This window comes from Urocitellus parryii, chromosome 3, assembly GCF_045843805.1.
Source record: "Urocitellus parryii isolate mUroPar1 chromosome 3, mUroPar1.hap1, whole genome shotgun sequence".
NCBI lineage: Eukaryota > Metazoa > Chordata > Mammalia > Rodentia > Sciuridae > Urocitellus > Urocitellus parryii.
The window spans coordinates 204,547,535-204,569,144 of record NC_135533.1 but is presented as its reverse complement, the minus strand read 5'-3'; the positions used below and the strand labels follow the sequence as shown (position 1 = coordinate 204,569,144).

General features: G+C 52.9%; 1 protein-coding gene across 4 annotated transcripts in view; it reads right to left on the bottom strand.

Annotated features, from left to right (window-relative positions):
* The window catches only part of Unc13a (unc-13 homolog A), a 56,707-nt gene extending 50,442 nt beyond the window's left edge, over positions 1 to 6,265 (bottom strand). For all 4 annotated transcript variants that reach the window (XM_026390000.2, XM_077795711.1, XM_077795713.1 and 1 more), the window contains exon 1: positions 6,244 to 6,265. In XM_026390000.2, coding sequence (XP_026245785.2) covers positions 6,244 to 6,265 — 22 coding nt within the window. The remainder of the gene's footprint in view (positions 1 to 6,243) is intronic.
* Positions 6,266 to 21,610: the final 15,345 nt, after the last annotated feature.

The following is a 21,610-nucleotide window of genomic DNA, read 5'->3' as shown; positions in this document are numbered from 1 at the left end:
CAGGGCAGCCCTGAAGCCTTCTGGCGTGCGTCTGTCTCCCTCCCTGTGTCTTTCCTCCCAGAGGCTCTCGCCGGTCTCCCACCAAGTCACTCATGTCTCCCTGCTCTATTCTTTCCACCCTGTCACTTGTTCCTCCTCCCGGTCTCTCTGGTCCCCTCTTCCTCCCTCTGGCTCTCAGCTCCCTGCAACCCCAGCCGGCCACTCCCCGCAGGCTGTCCGGACGGAGGGTGCGGGGCTCAGGAGGGCCTCAGGCCGTGGGGACTTGCTGGAGGGCTCTGTCCTGCTGGCTGAGGCCAGCTCGCGCCCTCAGCCCCTGCAGAAGGTCCGGGCAAGGACATCAATATTTGCTCATCCTTCAGGAGGCTCAGCGGGGAAGGAGGAAGCTCGGCGGGGAAAAGGGTCTCAGAGAAAAGGGAAAACCAAAAGCCGCCCAGGCTGGGGACAGGGGTCTCGGAGGGTAAAGGAGGGTCTTAAGAAGGCTGCGGGGCTTGGGGGGGGGGCGGTCTCGGGGCGGGGCTTAGGGATGTTGTGTGGGGGCGGGGCTTAGGGAAGGTGGTTTCGGGGCGGGGCTTAGGGAGGGTGGTCTCGGGGCGGGGCTTAGGGAAGGTGGTTTCGGGGCGGGGCTTAGGGAGGGTGGTCTCGGGGCGGGGCTTAGGGAGGGTGGTCTCGGGGTGGTCAGGGGTAAGGGGCAGGAGGGAGGGGTGGTCTGAGTGAGGAGGGGCTTGGAGGAAGGTGGCGGGGGCGCTCAGAGGGGGACCAAGGGGCTGGAGAAGGAACGGATTCGGCTGGTGTCTTTCCCGGCCGGCGCATGCTCTCCCTCCCGCCACCTTCACGCCGCGCCAGTTGCTGGATGAGGGTCAGCGGGGCGGAAGCGCCAGCCCTCCCCAGCGGGCTCCGAGTCACAAGCGGGCACAAGGCTATTTATAACGTGGGCGCGGAGGGCGTGAGCGACGCGACGGCGGGGAGGTGGCGGGAGCGGCCCTGGCGGGGGAGGGGGGGCGCGGGCGCTGTCGCCTGGCGGGTGTCGGGTGGGTGGAGACACCGCGTCACGCGCAGCCAGTGGCCTGCGCGGCCTCGGATGTCTCTGGGGCCCCATCAGCCGGGACTGATGAATGTGGTTACAGAACCTGGGGAGGCTGGAGCGGGGGTTCAGGCTGCGGGATCCCCATGGGCACTGCGGGGCTCGAGGCCTCAGTTTCTGCATCTGGGAAATGGGGAGAGGTCAAACTGGGTGGTTTTGATCCCCTCTTCCTCCCTCTCCCCCTTCTGCCTTGTCATTATTATAGTATCATTAATAATAATAATAATAGTATCAACACGTTATTATTAGGACTAATATCATGACTATTTTTATTATTTGGTTGATTTCTCAGCGTGCCCTTGGCTAAGATTCTAGGATCCTGAATTCTAACTGAAGGGGCCTCCAGTCTTGGGGCACTTGTGACCTGCCAGATGAGGGGGGCAGTGTGAAGGGAAGGGGGAGGGGAACCCAGCCATCAAGGAGAGATCTGAAAGCCCACTCCCCTGATGTGCTCACTGAGTGTCAGAATATACACAGTGCAAGGCCACCATATCAAAGGGTGGCTTTGGCATGGGTGTGGGGAACATAGAAAATCCAGAAATAGATTCCAGGATATTTGACGGTTTCCCATGTGATGCTGCTGGCAGACACTTCAGCGGGAGACAGATGAGCTCTATGATATAGGGCGTTGACCCTGCGGGTTTTGCAGGGGGCAGAGAATAATCGAGGACTCTCAAAGACTCTAGTGGAGGAAATAAGCTGGAGGCAGATGAAGCCTTCTGTGTGAAAAACAAACATGCCAAGAACCCAAGGATCAGTGATCCTGTGCTGCTTACCACAGACCACTAATAATTAGGCCCAGTGTATACAGTTGTAGTTGCTCAATAAATAACGATTCCCTAAAGGCTTGACTTCCTTTCCTCCTACGGTTGACTTGCGCTAAGACCAACCCTGCGGTGCAATTGGACGCTGTCCGTGGTTCTGAACCCTCCATCCCTGCTCTTGTATCCCTGATGAACTTGGCTTCCATTGTCCTGCTCAAGAGCTGAAGACCCCTCTTGGAGCTCTCCTCGGGCCTACACAGAGTGCCCTACACTGATGGACCTCCTTCCCGAAAGTTCTTAGGCTCCATTAATAAAAATACCATCACTGATTTTCCATTTCTTTGGCTCACACTTATTGGGCCTTCCCATAGGCCAGGCATCATGCCAAAGGGCCCTGCCTCCTCTCCTTAGAGCATCCTGGCAAACCCAGATGGCACTGGCGCTATTGGTGTGCCCATTCTACAGATGGGCATGCTGAGGAATGAAGAGCATGTGGGATTTGCAGAGAGTGATGAATGCAGGATTCAAACCCAGACCTGCCCAAGACAGAATGCCCTCGTTAGCGCCTCACAGGGTGAGAGGAAAGACCCAGATACAGATGCCCCCTGCTGGGTGACATCACAGATGGGGCAGCCCAGGAGAGTGATCTGTAAAGTCTTCCTGGGAGAGAGGAGGAAAATAGCCATTATGAATGAGGAGGTGGTGACGTGCCAGTTTACTGAGTGGATACGGGAAGAAGGCAATCAGGACAGACTCTCACCCATGGAGGGAACTTGGCTGTCTCCCAGGTTCTGAGGCTGAGAGGAGGCTCAACAGCCTTCCCTTGCCCACAACAGGCTCGGGAGTCGTTAGTTTCACCTCTGGCTCTGTGGCAGTAGACAAGGTGCTAGACCTCTCTGAGCCTCAGTTTTGCTCATCTGCAAAATGGGGCTGCTCTGAGGATTCAAGACGGCAGTGGGCACAAAAATCCTCGAAACCGTGCCTGCAGCATACTGGATGGATGGGACTTGTGGATGTTATTATTGGTCGTGAGGCAAATTTTTTCCTCGCACACATTCACTGATTTGTTTGCCTTATTCGCCCATCAAATATTTATGGACCCTTTAAAACCTGATGGTCTATGCAAAATGCCGAGAGCACAGGAAAGCCTGGAATTGATCCTGACCGCCGCGCCTTGGACCATGCTGTTCCTTTGCCTGGACCACTGTCTTCCCTCTGATTATCTTTCCCCTCATCTTCTGACACTCAGGCAAATGGCAGGGGTGGGGTTCAAGGCAGGCTTCTAGAGGAAGAGTGTCCTGGACCCCTCCCCCGCTCCTCAGCCTTTCCCCATTTCTTTTACCCTAACACAATTAGGAGAGTGGCCAGGGGTAGGACTGGGTCCCCAGAACCAAGAACAGTGCCTGGTACACAGCAGGTGCTCAATGACTGCTTATCATGTAAATATGAGCAACTTCATAAAGGAACCAGGTGCATTTACCATTGGCAACCTCAGGACACTGCCAACAGCTGGCAGGCCGATTAAGAGGAGGCCATGTGTTTCCACACAGGTAAGGAAGCAGGAGCCCAGAGCCTCTGGGGCCTCTGCAGACGGGTTCCCGTTTGCTGGCTTGGGGGGCACGCTTGAGCACTTGCATCGGCCTGTTTGCTTGGGTGTCTGCAGGGAGGAGTTCACTTGCATAACCAGGGCAGGCGGATGTGTGTGCATGTATAGAGGGACATGGGACTGTTTGTGTGCAGGTGAGGGTCTGCACATATGTGCCTAGAGATGAAGATGTACTGGCATGTGCAATCTTGTGGACAATGAGTTAGTAGCACACACATGTTGGCACATGTGTGCATGCCATGCAGTTCCATGACCCATGTATTTGTGTATTTGCATACAAACACACTCATGTGTACCTGCGTACCTAAGTGAGTGTATGCAACATCCTTCGTCCATTCAAAAAGACTGCTTCGAATGTCGGAGCAAGCATTGTCCTGTGTGTATACATATGGTCTTTGTATGTGCTTATGCGTATATAAGTTACTTCATGAGACTTGGTACCTTAACGGGTGCATGTCTGGGTGTGAGGTGGTGAGGAGATCTTGTGTATTCTGCACACACATCAACTTTGTATGGATACTTCAGCTGTGCACCCGCAGACACACCCATCTGTATTTCAGGGACTTTGGCTTAGTGCACAGCAGCAAGCCTGGTGGGAATGTGTGTAGGGGGTGAGGAGGGGCAGGTGCTCCAACTCCAGAGATGAGCTCACGCCCCAGGGCCACCCCTCCCAGCCTAGTTTCCCTCCCGCCCGGCCCACCTCACAGCCCCACTCTCCCCACCATCCTCCTGGCCCACCCCTCACCACGGGGCTTTACCCCCCTCCAGCTCTTACCCCCCCTTCCTGCTCCAGGGCCCAGGCTCCCCCTCCTCACCAGGTCTCCCTGCCCCCCACCGCAGCCCCAGCCTCGCCCCGCCCATCAGCCCTCCACTCTGCCCGGGACTCCTTCCCACAAAGTCCACAGAATCCAGCACAATCCTGCCCCGGGCCTCCCTTTCTGGAAGCCTCCTCCCTCTTACTGCACACCCCCCCACACACCACCCCCGCAGCCGAGCCTCCTGTTTGCGTCAGAGCTGAGCGTGAGATCCCGCCCCCTGCACTAGGCGGGCCTTCCCCAGGAGCCCTGCGAGGGGTGTGGGGGCGGGGCGGGGGCCAGGGAGAGGACGGGGGTCAGCAGGAGCACCCCACGGCCCCCGGCTCCGGCGCCGCTTCCTGGAGTGCCAGGCAACTCGAGAAAGGAAGAGCCAGCTGGCTCTGACACCCAACCTCCCCTCCATCCTTCCTCAGGCGTAACCGTGGGGATAGCACGGGGGTCCCTTGGATTTCCCGACAACACTGGCTCCACAGGCCTGGAGGTCAGGGGCTCGAGGTGTTGACCTTTGACATTAGGGACCCTTCTCCCACCACCCCCAGCCTCGTCAGACAGAAATAAGCTCAGAGAAAGGGGGCTCCTGTCCCTTTAAGAACACCCGCGTCCACGCCGCCGGCCCGACCCTATTTGCACACGGGAAGCCGCGGCGGGGAGCGGGCGGGCGGGGCTGGGTTTGTGAATGGAGCGGCGGGGGGCGGGGCGGGGGCGGGGCCCGGCTCGGGCCTGCCCACCCGGGTCCAGGCGGCCGCTGGAGTTCGGCACGCACGCGCGCGCTCGTACACACGCGCGCGCACACACTCTCACACTCCCCGCCGCCCAAGGTCTCCCGAAGCCTGGCCTCTCACCCTCGGTCGACACCCTCCTTCCACCACCGCAGTCTTCATGAAGTGGGCGCGGGGAGCCGCGAACCCCAGTCCTTAAAAGCCAGGGTTCAGAATCCTGTGGGCCTCGAGCCCACCCACCGCCAGCCCGCTCCCCGCCCAAGGTCTCCCAGAGCCTGTGTTCTCTGCGGGAGTGCCTCGGACGCCCGGGCCCTGGTGAGCTGGCCTCTCCCAACCCTAGGCTCAAAGGGGTGTTGGGGGGTCGTGCGTCTCCCACGTTCCTCTCCCTCCCCCCACCCCAACGCAGAGCGTGGGCCTGGGCGTGGGCCTCAGTGCAGATGGCGCTCTGGCCCCAAAATAGCTCCCCCTTCCCTCCCTGCAGCCCAAAGTGGGTGAGGTGAGGATGGACCCACAGGGGTCGGGGTCGAGGGCGGGGGGTCGTGCGGGGGTCACTGCTCTTCCAAAAGGGTCTGCTCCCTTCAGAGAAGGCTGGGTACGTCTTCAGGGGGTCTGGAGGGGGCGGGGAAAGTCCCTCCCGCTGTCCTCCCAGTCCCCATCTGGGAGGCCAAAGAGTTCCTGGGAGAAGCAGCCCCACACCCCCGGACGCTGGGGGTCTCCCTGGCCCCCTCCCCCTAGTCCTCTTCCCCCTCTTCTAGGGGGTCCTAGAACTCTCCGCCGTCCTGAGGGCCAAGACGCCCGCCCACCCAGACCTTCCATTTCCGGGGCTTGGAGACCCGCGCCCCTTCGAATGCCCAGCCGGGTCCGCGTCCCCGAGGGTCCACAGCCCAGGGCACAGGACGGGACTCCTTCCGAGTGCCCCGCAGGAGTCAGACTACCCAGCCAGCCCGCTCCACACGGACCCCTACACCAACAACCCGGTCTACACCGTCGCCCGAGTCTGGACCGCTTCGGGACAGAACCCGAGATCCCCACCCGCGTCCACACGACCCCCAACAGAGGCGATCGGGGACCCCCGAAGAACCGAGCCGTGTCTACACGGGTCACCCCCCGAGGCGGCCTGCCGCAGCGCCCAGCGCTCGCCCCTCGGCGATCCGGCCGCGTGTGCTCAGGTCACCCCCGGAGGAGCCCAGCCGCATCCACGCGGACCCCGGGAGCAGCCCGCGCCCGCACGGGTGCCGACCCGCAGCCTCCCGCCTACCTCCAACGCAGAGCAGGGACATGGCTCCGGAGTCGCCGGCGGGCCGGGGGCGGCCAGGCCGGCTCGGTGGGGTCGGGCTCAGCGGCCGCCGGCTCCGTGCATCTCGCGGCTGCAGCCCGCGCTCTGCTCACGCCCGGGCCCGGCCGCCGCCAGCCATCTTGGTTCAGCACCGGGGGGCGGACAGCTCCTGACGTGGCGCCGGCGCGCGGCGGGCGGGGCCGGAACGCCTGATGGGGCGGGGGCGCCGCAGCCTGGGGGTGCATTAAAGAGCCCCGCGTGGAGCCCCGGATCCCCGCCTCCAGGCCTCCCCCGCACGAGGACTGGGCGGCCCCCACGCGTGTCGCCTGCCGGCTCTGCCCGGAGGATCTCCGCTCCTCGGGCTCTGGGTCTCCGTCTCTCCAACACTCTCTTCCCCGCTTTCTACTCCCGTTCTCTCCAGGCCTTTCTTAATCATGTCTTCCTTTGAGCCCCTCTCTGTTCCTTTTCTGTGCTCTGTTAGGTCCCATCTAGGTCTCAATGACCCGTTTCTCAAGGACCCATCCTTCTTTCCCTGTATAACTAGAAATCTATTCATCCGCCAATGCCCACTCCTCCTCCTCCGGGAAGCCTTCCTTGACTTCCCTTGCACTGACCTCTCTGGGTCCCCAGCTCCCAGCCCTTCCTCTAGTTGGGCCCTGATTCGAACTCCTCTGCACGCACCTAGCTGGGAGCCTCCATAAGGCCCTTACCCTACAAACCTGTCCACGTGTGTGCCAGTGTCTGGAATGGCACCAGAGGCCGAGCCCCACAGGGCAGCCCGTCCCCGACACACAGGAAAGACCTTCATAAATGCAGAATGTGCACGGAGTTCACTGTGGGGGAGGCCTGTGTTTAAAACCCAGCTCTGCCTCTAGTCGCCAGCATGGTCCTGGCCAAGTCACATGACTTCTCTGTGCCTCAGTTTCCCTGTGAAGGGGATGACAACAGACCCGCCTCTCAGGTGGCAGGAGCTGTCATAGGAATGAACACCTGAAGGCGCTGGGCACTGTAGTCTCCTGTTAGCCACACTACATCTCTCTGTGCTTTCAGAATGTTAATTAACTCTCAACTAGATGTGCATAGGAGAGGGATGAGCAGTAGAGCCACAGGCTTGGGTAAAAAGCATCACCACACAGTGGGAGGCTCCGAGGTGCCTCCCCAATCTCATCCCTCAGGTCAGAAAGGAGAATTTCCCCCAATTTTTTCACTTACATGCGTTTCCTTACACATGCTTGACAGCAAACGTTTGAATTTTGATTATTTATGACCTTTATGTAGCTGACACAAATGTTCACATTCTTTACCAACCTGTTTTGTTTGCTCAACATAATTCTGCTGATGTTCCTCTGTATCAATGCTGGCTGTGATGCAGTCCTTTTACACTGCTGTATAATATTCCTTTAATGAGTACAACAGTAGTAATTGACCTATTTTTTTTTCACTTAGTGGGTCTTTGGGTTGTTTTAAATTTGGATTTATTGCAAAGACACACACACACACACACACACACACACACACACACAGATTGATGACCATGCTCAGTATTGTGTGCTGGTTCACATGGATGATAATGGCTAAGTCATAAAACACATGTATGCTCACTTTCACTGGATAATGTAAAAACAATTTTATAGTGACTCCAGCAATTTTCATCATACTCACATCAAAGAGGTGATGCTGGGTGCAGTGGCACATGCCTGTAATCCTAGCAGCTGGGGAGGCTGAGGCAAGAGGATTGCAATTCAAAGCCACCCTCAGCAAAGGCAAGACCCTAAGCAACTCAGTGAGACCCTGTCTCTTAATAAAATACAAAACATGGATGGGGATATGGCTCAGTGGTCAAGTGTCCCTGAGTTCAATCTCTGGTACCAAAAATAAATAAATAAATAAATAAATAAATAAGGGCTGAGTGGTTGAGTGACTCTGAGTTTAATCCCCAGTACCAAGGTGGGGGGGGGGAGCATCAGTGGCTGCATTTCCTTGCTAATGTTTGAATTGCCAGGATTTGGGGTCGCACCCATGCAGAGGGTTGGAGTGGATTCCTCTCTGATTGCTCATGCAGCTGAACTTGTATGTGATGGCTGGCTGCTTCTTCAGGTGAGATGCCTGTTCAAGCCTTTCATTCATTTCTAAAACTTTGACTGTTTATCTTTTCCTGTTGAATTGTAAGAGTTTTTCTTATTAGTTATGAATCCTTTGTTGTTTCATGTGTTGTAAACTCTCTAATTTTGTGCCTTGTCTTTGCTATTTATTGCATCATTTTCTCAACAGAATCTCTCTTGATTTTTTTTTTTTTTTGTACCAGGGATTGAACCCAGGGGCACTCAACCACTGAGCCATGTCCCCAGCCCCTTTTTATTTTTTATTTTGAGACGGTGTCTCACTGAGTTGCTTAGGGCCTTGCTAAGTTGCTGAGGCTGGCTTTGAACTTGTGATCCTCCTGCCTCAGCCTCCTGAGCTCTGGGATTACAGGTGTGTGCCACCATGCCCAGCAGAATCTCTTAATTTTCTTTTTTAAAAATCATATTCTATTTTTTAGTCATAGATGGACTCAATATCTTTATTTTTATGTGGTGCTGAGGATCGAACCCAGGGCCTCACACATGCTAGGTGAGCCCTCTACCGCTGAGCCACATCCCCAGCCCCTGAATCTCTTAATTTTCTAAAAAAAAATTTTATGAAAAAATGTAAATACTATGATAGAGGCACAGAGCTGCCAAAGCTGTTGGGCACCTTAGCCTCCACCCAATTAACATGTAACAAATGGCTACAGGGTGCAGATGTCAAAACTAAAACAGTCTCACTGGTGCTCATTAGCAAATAAATTGCAGGTTTTATTTTGATTTCACTGGGGCTTCCCACCAGTGTTCTCCTTCTGCCCCAGGAACCCCCCACTGCATTCGGTCATCTTGTGTCCTTGGCCTCCTCTGATCTGCGACATTTTCTTAGTCTTACACACACACACACACACACACACACACACACACGGGTGTTTGGTTGTAGATGAACACAGTATCTTTGGTTTTTTAAATTTATTTTTATGTGGTGCTGAGGATCAAACCCAGTGTCTCACATGTGCTAGGTCAGCACTCTGCCACTGAGCCACCACCCCAGACTCTTCCTAGTCTTTCTTACGTGGCATTGACCTTGACAGATTGGGGGCAGGCTGGTCAGTTATTTCATAGGAAGTTCCTCAACTGGAGTTTGTGTGATGTTTCCTTAAGATTAGGTGCAGTTTTGAGGGAAAACCCGAAACGGGGGTGGGGGTGTGGGGGGGACACCTTCTCCATTACATCATACCAGCTGTGCCAAATGCCCCATGACATCATCAGTGATGTGAGCCTTGGGGACCTGGTTAAGGTGGCGACTGCAGGTTTACCCACTGTGACGTTGTAGTTTCCCTTTTCTTACTGTATTATTTGGGGGGGGGTTGTATCTGGAAGGTGGTGTGTCTACAAAGCCCTTAATTTTAAGTTCTTTTTTTTTTAAACTGTCATAAAATCCACATTACAGCTGCGAGGGATGGCCCACGCCTGTCATCCCAGGGGCATGGGAGGTTGAGGCAGGAGGATCGTGAGTTCAAAACCAGGCTCAGCAACAGCGAGCCCTAAACAATTCAGTGAGACCCTGTCTCTAAGTAAAATAGGAAATAGTGCTGGGATGTGGCTCAGTGGTCGAGTGCCCCTGAGTTCAATCCTTGGTGCCCAAACCAACCAACCCAACCACATGACCTCATTTACCATTTTAAAATTTACAACTCAGCAGTGCTCGGCACATTCACAGAGTCACAGCCACCACTTCTATCTAGTTCCAGAACCTCTGCATCACCCCAAGGCGGATGCCTCCCCATTAGCAGCTGCTCCCCTTCCCCTCCCCCAGCCCCCTCAGTCACTCAATCTGGTCTGTCAGGATTTCATTCCAGATTCTTCCGCCTTTGCTGTGGGCACACTGTCTTGTTCAAGGACTCCTTCCCTGCCCAGGTATCCTAAAGGTCCTCTCAGTGTCTTCTGGGTGACAGGCTGTGTGGCGCAGTGGACAGCGCCCTGGAATTGCCACACCTGCAGAGGCCGTTCCCAGCGTGTCCTGTATGGCTGGGCTCTTGTCCTCCGCGGTCAAGTCCCGGCTTCTCTGGGAACTGATGTCAGAGAGTGAAATGAGGTCGGATCCAATAAGGGTGATCCACCCTCCCAGTGCCCTTTAACGAAAGTGTCCCAAGGCAAGTTCTCATGCCTGGGTGCAGTTCTCAGGGAGCGCAATGAATTCGGACGCTGCACCGGGTCCCTCCTAGCTGGGGGTCTGTTCTGGGCTCTCTTCTATCCCAGTGGCCATCAGTTCTCAAATGGGTCCTTCATCTCTACCAGCTCCCATCTTGTTCCCGGGTCAGGACCTCTGAGTTAGTCTTTGCCTGTATCTCAGCTGGTTGGAGTCTGTGGGAAAAGACGAGCACAGGCCAGTGGGGACCTTGACCGCAGTGAACCCACAGACAAATCAGAGCGTCAGTGTACTTTACAATACTGCACCTTCCGAGGTTCAAGCATGTCGAATCTTTCTACTTATCTTTCTTTTTATTTTTTTTTAATATTTATTTTTTAGTTCTCCGCGGACACAACATCTTTGTTGGTATGTGGTGCTGAGGATCGAACCCGGGCCGCACGCATGCCAGGCGAGCGCGCTACCGCTTGAGCCACATCCCCAGCCCTCTATCTTTCAATAAAGCTTGTAACTGTTAGATTTATTTCCAGATCCTTGGTGTATTTGAAGCTATGAGTACATGAGCATTTATTTATTTATTTAGATATAGGGGATTGAACTCAGGGGCATTCCACCACTGAGCCACATCCCAGCCCTATTTTGTATTTTATTTAGAGACAGGGTCTCCCTGAGTTGCTTAGGGCCTCACTTGTGCTGAGGCTGGCTTTGAACTCATGATCTTTCTTCCTCAGCCTCCCAAGCCCGTGAAATTACAGGCATGCGACACTGCGCCTGGCGATCAATGGGCTTTTAAAATGACATGTTTTGCCTGTTGTTGCAGAAGTGTGGACTGCAATTGGTTCGAGCATCTGGCAGGCTTTCTCCACTTTTCATAAATCCAGCAATTATATTTGCACATTCTTTGGGGTTCGTGGTACACGAGGCTGCCTGCCTTGGGCAAACAAATACACTCTGCATTTCTTGCCAGTCCTTTAGCTTTCACTTCTTTTTATATATTTTTTTCCCACTAAAATGCCAGGCTCCGTGGTGACAGGCATCCTTGCCTCGTTCTCAGTATTAAAGGGAACATTTCAACGTTCACCATTGATCACTTGGATCCAATTAATTTCGAAGCCCTGGTGCCTCGTGGCGCTCCCCCAGCAGCTCAGCGAATTCCAGGGCTATTGATTGGCGCCGTCTGCTCCCGCTCTCCTCCAGCTGCCTCGGTCTGGCCTTGCCCTCTTTTTTCCAGCCCGGTCTCCCCCCACCCCGCGTCCTCGCTGCTCATTGGTCTGCAATGCGCAGCCCTCTCCCCTGCTCCCACCTCTCTTCTCTCTCTTCTGATGTATCTCCTCGCCACCGAGTGAAACCCACGAAGAGAAATCTTTGCAAGAAGAAGAGAGGTGGGAGACGGAGCAGGGACTGGGGAAAAGCGCAACCCCCGCCCCGCAGCCCAGCTCCTGGCGAACACACCCCACTAACCCAACGCCTGTGCACACGTGCGCGCACGCGCATGCGCACACACACCCCTCCCGGCCGCCAGCCCCAGGGACCCTGCTTTTATTAACATGGCCCATCCCCCGTGCCAAGAGCAGCTATGGACACAGCTGGGCTTCAGATGAGAAGGGCCCCCCTCGGCATCTGCCAAGCTCAGCTTTTTCATGGGGAAAGAGAAAGCGTTTGCGAGCAGGCTCTGCCCGGGCCACGCCGCTTGGTCTTCAAATACACTCCCGGTCCTGGCTGGGGACATTTGATGTTCCTGGCTCCGTGTGAAGCTCCGCCAAGGGGAAGGTTGTGAATGAAATGTCAGTCAACTTGTTCAGGAAACATTTGTTGGCACCATCTGGATGCTGAGAAATAAGCTTGTCATCAGATTGTATACAGAGTGACATGGTCCGTGTCATGGGAGGTGGAAACACAGAAGCACACACAAAGGAAATCAAGCGAAATTGGGAGGAAAACAAAGAGGGTCCCTTGATAGAGAGGAACAGCAGGGGAGGGAAGAGCTGCTTTCTAGAGGAACTCATGCAGGAGATGAGAGGGAGAGAAGGAGCCCTAGCGTCTTGCTTGGAGAGAAATGGGGGAGGGGCGCTCTAGACAGAGGCAGAGCAGGTACAAAGGCCCTGAGGTTGGAGGAACTGAGGTAGACATTCTGCCTGGAGCAGAATGAGTGAGGAGAGAGGAAAAGAGAGGGGGGGATGGGCAGAAACTTTGGGGGGCATGGAGGAGGGATGTGAGACTTTCTGACATGGAGAGACAGAGAGATAGATGGAAAGAAGGAGACATAGAGGGAGAAACACTGAAAGCAGGAGGGAGAGAGAGAGTCTCAGCCTTATAGAGCAGGACAGGCCCCAAGGCTCCAGCCCAAACCCAGGTGGTTGCTGAGGTTTTATTCTTACCCACGTCTCTCCTGCAAACTCATCTCTCTGATCCCCTGCTCTGGTAGGGGCAGTTCTGAGTGCTGAGAAGGGAGTCATCGGAGGGGGAAGGGCGGGGCGGAGGGGGAGAAGGGTGGGCAGCACCGGAGGGCACAGGCTGCCTTGGTCCTGCTGCAGGGGGCAGCGCGCTGATACTCGAGGACAATGTGGAGCTGCGGGAGGCTTTGAGCAGAGGAGGGACTTGTTCTGCTTCATGGTTCTTTTTTTTTTTTTTTTTAATTGGTGCCAAGGACTGGACCCAGGGGTGCTTTACCACTGAGCCACCTCCCCAGCCTTTTTTTTTTTTTTTTTTTTGAGACAGGGACTCACTAGGTTCCTGACAACCTCACTAAGTCACTGAGGCTGGCTTTGAACCTGCGATCCTCCTGCCTCGGTCTCCCAAGCTGTTGGGATTACAGGCGTCGGCCTCAGAGCCGCTTTATGGTTTCAGGGACGTGTCTGTGACTGGAGAAGGGAGCCAGGACAGTCAGAAGCATAGATGTGACGAGGACAGGGGAGCACCCAGGTGGGAGGCAGCAGGGCTAGTGGGAGTGCTCGGGAGTCCGGTTCTGTCTGGAGCCTGAGTGCGCAGGCGTGGTGATGGGAGGGGAAGAAAGGAGAGTCAGGGCCGGGGCTTGGATGCCCAGATGTTGGAAATGGGGCTGTTAACAAGATGCAGAAGCAGCAGATCCCAGAGTGAGGAACTGAGAGCCGTGTTTTGGCCTCATAGGTCTGAGTTGTCTACAAGACACCCAAGGGTGCAGGCTGCGGCTCAATGGCAGAGCCTGCGCTTAGCAGGCTCAAGGCTCTGAATCCACCTCCAGCACCCCCAACACCCCAAGCAATATCAAATAGGGACATAGAGCTTCCCTCCTGCGCAGTTTCAGGTACCTGCAGTCAACTGAGTTACAAAAATATTAAAGAGAAAATTCCAGAAGTAAGCAACTCACAAGTTTTAATAACTTCTAGTATGATGTGTAGTATTTTATTAGTTAAAATTATTAATCACCTACTGGGCCAAAATTCTTAAATGAAGCTTTATCATAAGTAGAAGAAAAAGCACAATAGAGTCTTCCCTCCATATCCGTAGGTTCCGAGTCCATGGATTCAACCAACCACAGATGGAAAATGTTTGGGGGGAAAATTGCGTCAGTACTGAACATGTATAGACTTTTAATCTTCTTTTTGGTAACCGGCATTCTACCACTGAGCTATATCCCCAGTCCTTTTTTCAATTTTAGTTTGAGAGAGGGTTTCACTAAGTTGCTGAGGCTGGCCTTGAACTTGTGATTCCAGGTTGCTGAGAGTACAGGTGTGCACACCATGCTTGGTTTAGTTTTTTTTTTTTTTTGTCATCATTCCCTAAACAATGTACAGCTATGTACCCAACATTTACTTGGTATTGGGTACTAAAAGTCATCTAGAGACAATTTAAAGTCTACAGGAGGGTATATGTAGGTTCTATGCAAATGTTGAACAATTTCTATAGAAGGCACTTGGGCATAATGGTATTCTGGTGTCTTCTAGAAGTCCCAGAACCAATTCCCCATTAATAACAAGGGACCACTATACACATGGGGGTTGCTTTCCCCATTTTCAGGCATCTGCAGAATGTTCTGGGATGCATCCCCCAAGGACAAGGTGGACTACTGTACCCAGGCAGTTGGGTCATTCAGTGGGGCTCTCAGGGAGGGGTGGGACTGGAGACACAAATAGAATAATCATCAACACGAGGTGACGAATGGCCATGCTGGACAAGAAGATTGAAGATGGAGTGCAAAGGGCCTCCCTGGCTTCCAGAACCAACCAAAACCAGGACATTGAATCCAGGAGTTCACCTTCACACTTTGGTCCACTGGCCACTCAAGGCCCTGTTATCAGCAAGTGACCGTGTGTGCAGGCACATGGACTTCATGTCTCTGGGACTGCTATTGCTCTCCTCTTCTTCTACTGACAGTTCTATTGTCAGTGGTCCTGGGCAAAGGCAGAGGCAGGCTGTATTGATGGGGAAAAAGTGGAGCATGAGTCCCAGGGTGGCAGTTCTTGCTGGTGGAGGCGGGAAGGGAGAGCATGGAGTTCGCGAGGCACACTGTGCCTTGGCAGTGTTCTCCGTGCCGGAGAGATACTTTCCCTTAATCTTCTACTTTTGGAGGAGGGGGATATATTTGGCTCATTTTAAAAACAGGAAGCCTGAGCTTCTGAGAGATTGGAGGAGCAAGGCTGAGATGTGATGTGAGGGTGAACCAACGCTCAGAGCACAGACCATTCGCGTAATGCAGATGTCCATGTAATCGGTTAGTCATTCAGTGAACTCAACCTGGCTCTATATGCATGCCCAGGCTGTGTCCAAAGTCCGGGGTTCTGACTTAAGTCTGAGAGAGAGGGGCAAAAGAAGTCAATCTCTAAGGTCAAGACTGGGACAAAGGAAAGGAACTAGGGCGGAAGGAAGCTCTGTTTGGGATGTTGCCAAAGGCTTTCTGGAAGAGGGGACGCTGAGAGTCAGGACAGTCTCATTCACTCAGCATCGTGGGAATTGAAGGATGCTCATTTCTGGCAGAGGGCAATTGTTCTCAGGCTGGACTTCCTACTGAACTTCACTGTGACCGTCAGATCCGATGTGACAAAGAGAAATCGATGGAGTCAAGTATGGGGGATAAAAAAGTGGGGATAAAGAATCACTGGTTTTCATTGTACTGTCATATGTAACTAATTAAAAAAAAAAAAGAATCACTGGTTTCCAGGAAATCGAAGGAGACTTGGGCAGTAGTGACTGAAAATTCCTGGCCCTTCCCTGAAAGCTGCAGGCTGGAATCAAGCCAAGAAAGCAAAGGGATTGCATTAGCCTGGTGAGAACTGATAGCAAAAAGGGGCGTCTGGATTGGTTAGGGGAACGAGGCGGGGGCGGAAACTATAAGGAAGCGAAGGAATATGATAGGTCCACTTTAAATGAGGGCGGGGCTATGGGCCCGGAGATGGAGGCTCAGTTCCCACGTTCCCTGGGTGGCCAGCAGGGGGCAGCGCTAGGCTTGTGGGAGATCCCGGACTGGGGCAGCCAGGATTCATGAATCCCCTGAGAAAAGTGACTTGGCAAGTGCCTGCAAAGTCCTGTGCAGAGCTCTACAAATGTTCACTTGTTTAACCCTGGAATCTATGTTACAGATAAGGTAATTGAGAACAAAATCTTGAAGTTGTTTGCCCAAGATTACAGAACTGGTGAGTGGCAGAACTTTGAACATAGGTGGCAAATGCTGGGTGCCCTGGCAAATGCTCCAGGGTCTTATGAAAATATTTGAGACCCAGATGCACGCACGCTTGGCTATAAAGTGCAAAAAAGGAAGTGCAAAGTCCAAATGAACCGATGGTTCGTTATGTTCAGGACTTCCTTTGGTGCATCTGGAAACAGGGCTGGGATTGGATATGCTCTCCCTAGGAAGATCCCAGTCAGATCGCAGCCAACTGGCCACTCAAAGAGCTACTTGTGGCTTGTCGGTTTCCAAAGCAAAATGAGAAAATACAAGAATAACTAACATTGGGAAGTGTTAGATGCTTAGCCTGCTGGCGTTGGGCTGCATACTTCCTAAAACTTGTTTAATCCCCATGATCATCCTAAATAGGAGTTATCATTACACCAGCTCAAGCAACGAGGAATCTGAGGCAGAGACGTCAAACGGCTGAGGGGAGACCCACAAAGAGAGCTGGGATTTAAACCCTGCCATCTGTGATACCTGTGCCCGGACTCCTAACTCCTTCAACCTTTGTTTGGCCTTGAGGTCATTAGTGGGATGGGGGATGCGGGAACCTTTGTACCAGTTTATTTTATTTTTTTTTAAGAGAGAGTGAGAGAGGAGAGAGAGAGAGAGAGAGAGAGAATTTTTTTTAATATTTATTTTTTAGTTCTCGGCGGACACAACATCTTTGTTGGTATGTGGTGCTGAGGATCGAACTCCGGCCGCACGCATGCCAGGCGAGCGTGCTACCGCTTGAGCCACATCCCCAGCCCCTGTACCAGTTTAATTTGATGTGAGTCTGGATGTCGACACACGGTGCTGCCAAGGAGCTCAGACCTGGCCAGAGGTGGAAACCGGATCGAGATCCAGCCTGGCCCCATCTGTTCCCCAAAGACTAAAATCCACCAGAGAAGGTCGCATCCTGCTCAGGATCTGGACCACACAGTCTGGATGCAGCTCCGACCACGCCCCTGTGGTCGCCGCTGATTGGACTAGTGCTGTAGGCGAGCGGCCAACGAGAGGACGCACGTTGTAAGCTCCGCCCACAAAGCCTTCCTAGAGGAGTGATTGGCCCTTCCGATCTCCCTCTTTCTCCACCTTCCTTTGGGCCACAGACTCTTTGGAAGTCTGATTTCTCCGACGCACCTCCCCGCTCCAGGCCGCGGGCAGAAGCACCTTGCCTTCTCTTTTCCACGGCACACTCTGCTTCCTCTCCCACTTTTAGCTGAAATGTCCCCTCCCCGGGAAAGCCTTCGCTGATTCCCACCACTGGGTGGTGGCGCCTTGGGGACCTCCGCATCCTGTGATCTCATCACCTGATTTTCTTGCTGTCTCCAGAGCAGGCTATGAGCTCCTCAGTGAGCCGGGACTGGGCCTCAGAAAGCCTTTGTTCCCCCATCGCCTGGAGCGGCGTTCATATTCAAGACATATGTCAAGGGGAATAATTAATGAATTCATGGGTGACTAAGATTAGGAAATTAGGAAGAACTGAGCTTGCGACTCTGGAGAGCAGGGCCGGACACAGGGTCTGGCCCACAGTGAGTGCTCAATACACCGAGGGAAAAACTCTGACCTCACCTCTGAGGATGACACAAAGCGCATGTTCAGTGGCGGCTTGCAGCACACTTCTGAGTTCCCTGCGCCATCCAGGATCTATCATGCCGGCAGTCCTAACCCGGGCAGTCCGTCGGCCACAACGTGTTCCGCGAATCAAGGAATGGACCTGTCTAAGGGCCTGGACTCAGATGCCCTGTTCACATTCTGGAGCGCTGGTCACTGAATCTGCCTCTTGACCTCTGGAAACCAGTCTATGAAACGTGCTTACTCTGTGCCCCAATTGGTACACACGTTGGTACACAAATGTTAACTCAGTTCTTGCAAAGATAAAAACGAACTCGCACATCAAAATGATGACCCTACCTCAGGTCCCCTCCAGTCTCTGATGGAGAGTGATTCACACCAGGGACTGGTAGCTTTGTTTCCCCTCCCCAGCACCCAGAACAGGAATGTTATCAGTATGTGCAGCAAAGGAGTGCAGAGAAATAGGAGAGGGCTCCGTGGGAGGGGAGAGGGACGCAAGAAGGAGAGCAGCTCAGCCAGGTGCCCTGGCCCACACCTGTAATCCAGCTGCGTGGGAGGCCGAGGCAGGAGGATCACAAGTTCCGTGCCAGGCTTAGCAATTTAGAGAGACCCTGTCTCAAAATAAAACATAAGGACTGGGGATATAACTCAGTTGGTAGAGTGCTTGCCTTGCACCAAAAATAAATAAATAGATAGATAAATAGATAAAAAAAAAATACAACATAAGCCGAGTGTGGTAGCACACACCTGGAATCCCAGGGGTTCAGAGGCTGAGGCGGTAGCATCGTGAGTTCAAAGCCAACCTCAGTAACCTAAGTAACTTAGGAGGCCCTAAGGAGACCTTGTTTCTAAATAAAATACAAAATATGGCTGGGGATGTGGCTCAATGGTTGAATGCCTCTGAATTCAATCCTCAGTACCCAAATATAAATAAGTAAATCAATAGCAAAAAATTGGTACCCAGTGGGTATAGTTTTTTTTGTTGTTGTTGTTTATTTGTTTTTTAAGATGGGGTCACCTTGTTACTAAGGCTACCCTTAAACTCCTGATTCACACAACCCTCCTGCCTCAGGCTCCTGAGTAGCTGGGACTCCAGGAGCATGCCACTGTGCCCAGCTGATAAGATTTTTTTTTTAATGGGGGGAAAAGCCATGCGGATGTGAGAGTTGTACTGCCGTGTATAGAACAGTGTGGTAGCTCCTCAAAAACTGAACCTAGAAATCGCATATGGTCCAGCAGTGCCACTTTTGAGTAGAGACCCATAAGAACTGAAAGTGGGTAGTCAGATTGGTACACAAATGTCCAGAGGGAAAAAAAATTGTCTAAAAGGCAATAATAATAATAATCACAATAACTATCAAGGATGCTACTCGGTCAGAAAGGGAAGGAAGCACGGACCTAGGCCACAACCCAGACAACCTGAAACATGGGACTGAGTGACAGAAGCCAGACAAAGGGCCACATGGAGGGATGCCCCTGACACGCATCCCTCAGATGCATGTCCAGAGCAGGTGGATCCCTAGAGACAGGAGGTAAATCAGTGGGATTTAACCCAGGGGCTGGGGGAACGGAGTACCTGCTGAGAAGGGGGGCAGGGTCTTTGCATCTGTGGGTTCTACACCCACAGATTCTGCTAGGAGCCACAGCAAAAGTATTATGATACATGGCACCTTTGGTTTAGGTGACTGCCAGCTAGCCATTGAGATGATATGATTATGTTAAGATTTACATTCATATGGAAATTGGACTCCTGCTGTTCACCTCGCCTGTTACAGGACTCATGTTACCGGACTGGACTCATGTTACGGGACTCCCGGAGAGTTCCCATTGGTTGGGGAAGGATAGTAGGAGGGAATTTCCGGGGGAGGTCGCCCCCCCCCTTCGGGTGAACACACACACGCGTGTCGACCGGCTTGTTAGCAGGGCGCACACGGGGACTGGCGGCTTTTTTTAAAATAAAGCTTTGTTCCTGCTTGAGCGGCTTGTGTTTCTGTGCCCAGCCCGGTTGCGGCAAGATTCAACTGTCCTAGGTAAAGAAAAATTGGGAAAAAAATTTGCACTTGTACTTGACACGTACACAGTTTTTCTTGTCATCCCTTAAACAGTACAGAGTGGCCACGGATTACAGAGTGTTGACATTGTATTAGATGCTCCAAGTCATCTAGAGGCAGTTCAGTCCATGAGAGGATGTGTGTAGGGGTCTTGCAAATACTCTGCCATTTTATCAAAGAGACTGGAGCATCCTCAGATTCGAGTATCCTTAGGGTGTCCTGGAACCCATTCCCTTGGAATATCGAGGGATGGCTACATCTGAAACTAGAGATTGTGAATGCACAGCACTAAGAGTACACTTTAAAAGGGTTGAAAAGGTAAATTACATGTAATATGTACTTTACCACAATAAAAAAGAAAGGGGAAATTGGTACCCAGGAATACTACACAGCTGTGAAAATGAATGACATGATACTAACATGAGGAGCAAGAAAAATCAGAAGCAGGTGTGAAAACTATGTGCAATCCTGTTTGTGTGAAGCTCAAAAATTCCCCCATTGCACTGATGGTCGGGGAAGTGGTCACCTTAGGGTGGGAGAGAATCAACTTGAGGGTCCAAGGAACCACCAGGAGCTGGAGCAGAACTAGATTCCAGTCCAAAAGCTGTTCCCCTCATCCAGCTCCACTCCGGATGTCTGGGAACTTTCGCATGTCAGTGGCAAACCTTGACAAAAATGATGGAAGAGTGGGGTGTGGCTGGGGGGTCTGGCTGGGTGGTAGAGCACTTGCCTAGCATGTGTGAAGCTCAGGTTCCACCTGCAGCAGTGGAGAGGAGGGGGGATGGGGAGAGAGAGGGGAACTGGAGAATTGTTAGGGGAAGAAGATGAGAGCATGCAGCAGTCCTAAGGGCCCAGGATTCTGTTTTCCCCACAAATGCTGTCACCTGACCCACCTGGGGACTTTTGACCTGGAAACAGGCGTGGAGCTGGGGATGGATAAATGCAGGAGGTCAGTGACCTGAATCCAGGGCCTGGGATTCTATAAATGACCCCCAAATGCTTCTCAGTCCTTTGGGAGATGTTCCCCACACTCTCCACATCAGGATTCCCATCCTGGGGGATACTCTGGGACAGGAAACCCTTGGACCTCCACAACTCTCAGGACATTGGCCCCCAAGAGCCTAAGGGGGGACCTTTCTCTCAAATCAGACTCCCTTGTGGAGACACATCTTGGTACTTCAGGCCCTTTAAGAACAACGAGAATTAATACCAATAATCATATCTCACAGTCTTGGGCCGAAAGAAGAGCATGGACTTCCGTCGGAAGCTTGCAGGCTTGAATCCTGTGCCAATCAACGGACATGTGTGGAGTGAATGAATGAATGGTGGATGAATGGACATTTTCCCCACTCATTCAGGCTTTTTTTTTTTTAAATTTTTATCATGACCTTCCCAACCTAGTCCTATCTGGTCATTGGGTTCCCACCGCTTAGGGAGATAGAGCTTGTCACAGCCACGCTAGTCACCACTATTGCTCAGAGCAATAACAGAGGAAATCACAGGCAGCCAGGACACAGGGAAGAGAGCCAGGTGGGAGGGGCCAGGCCAGAGGAAGGATGCTGGCTGAAAAGAGAAAGAGGAAGCCCAGAGCAGGAGCGTGACAGCCACACGTGGCTGGCAGCTGTTACACACTGATGGGGGGGAAGTTGGGTTGAACAAGTCAATTACTGAATAGTAATAGGAGGCTGATTCTACTTTCTGGACCTTTCTCAGTTCTGTCCTGATTTGTTCTGCCTTATGTATTTCCAGAAACAGGGAACCCAGACCAGAGAAACAGCCCAATCCTTCTCTTGCCTGGGTGACTGCCCAGAAGTTCACGGCAACATGGCTTTTCAAATAGGGGCCACCAAAGGCAAAAGAGCTGAGTGAGAATGTCCTGAGT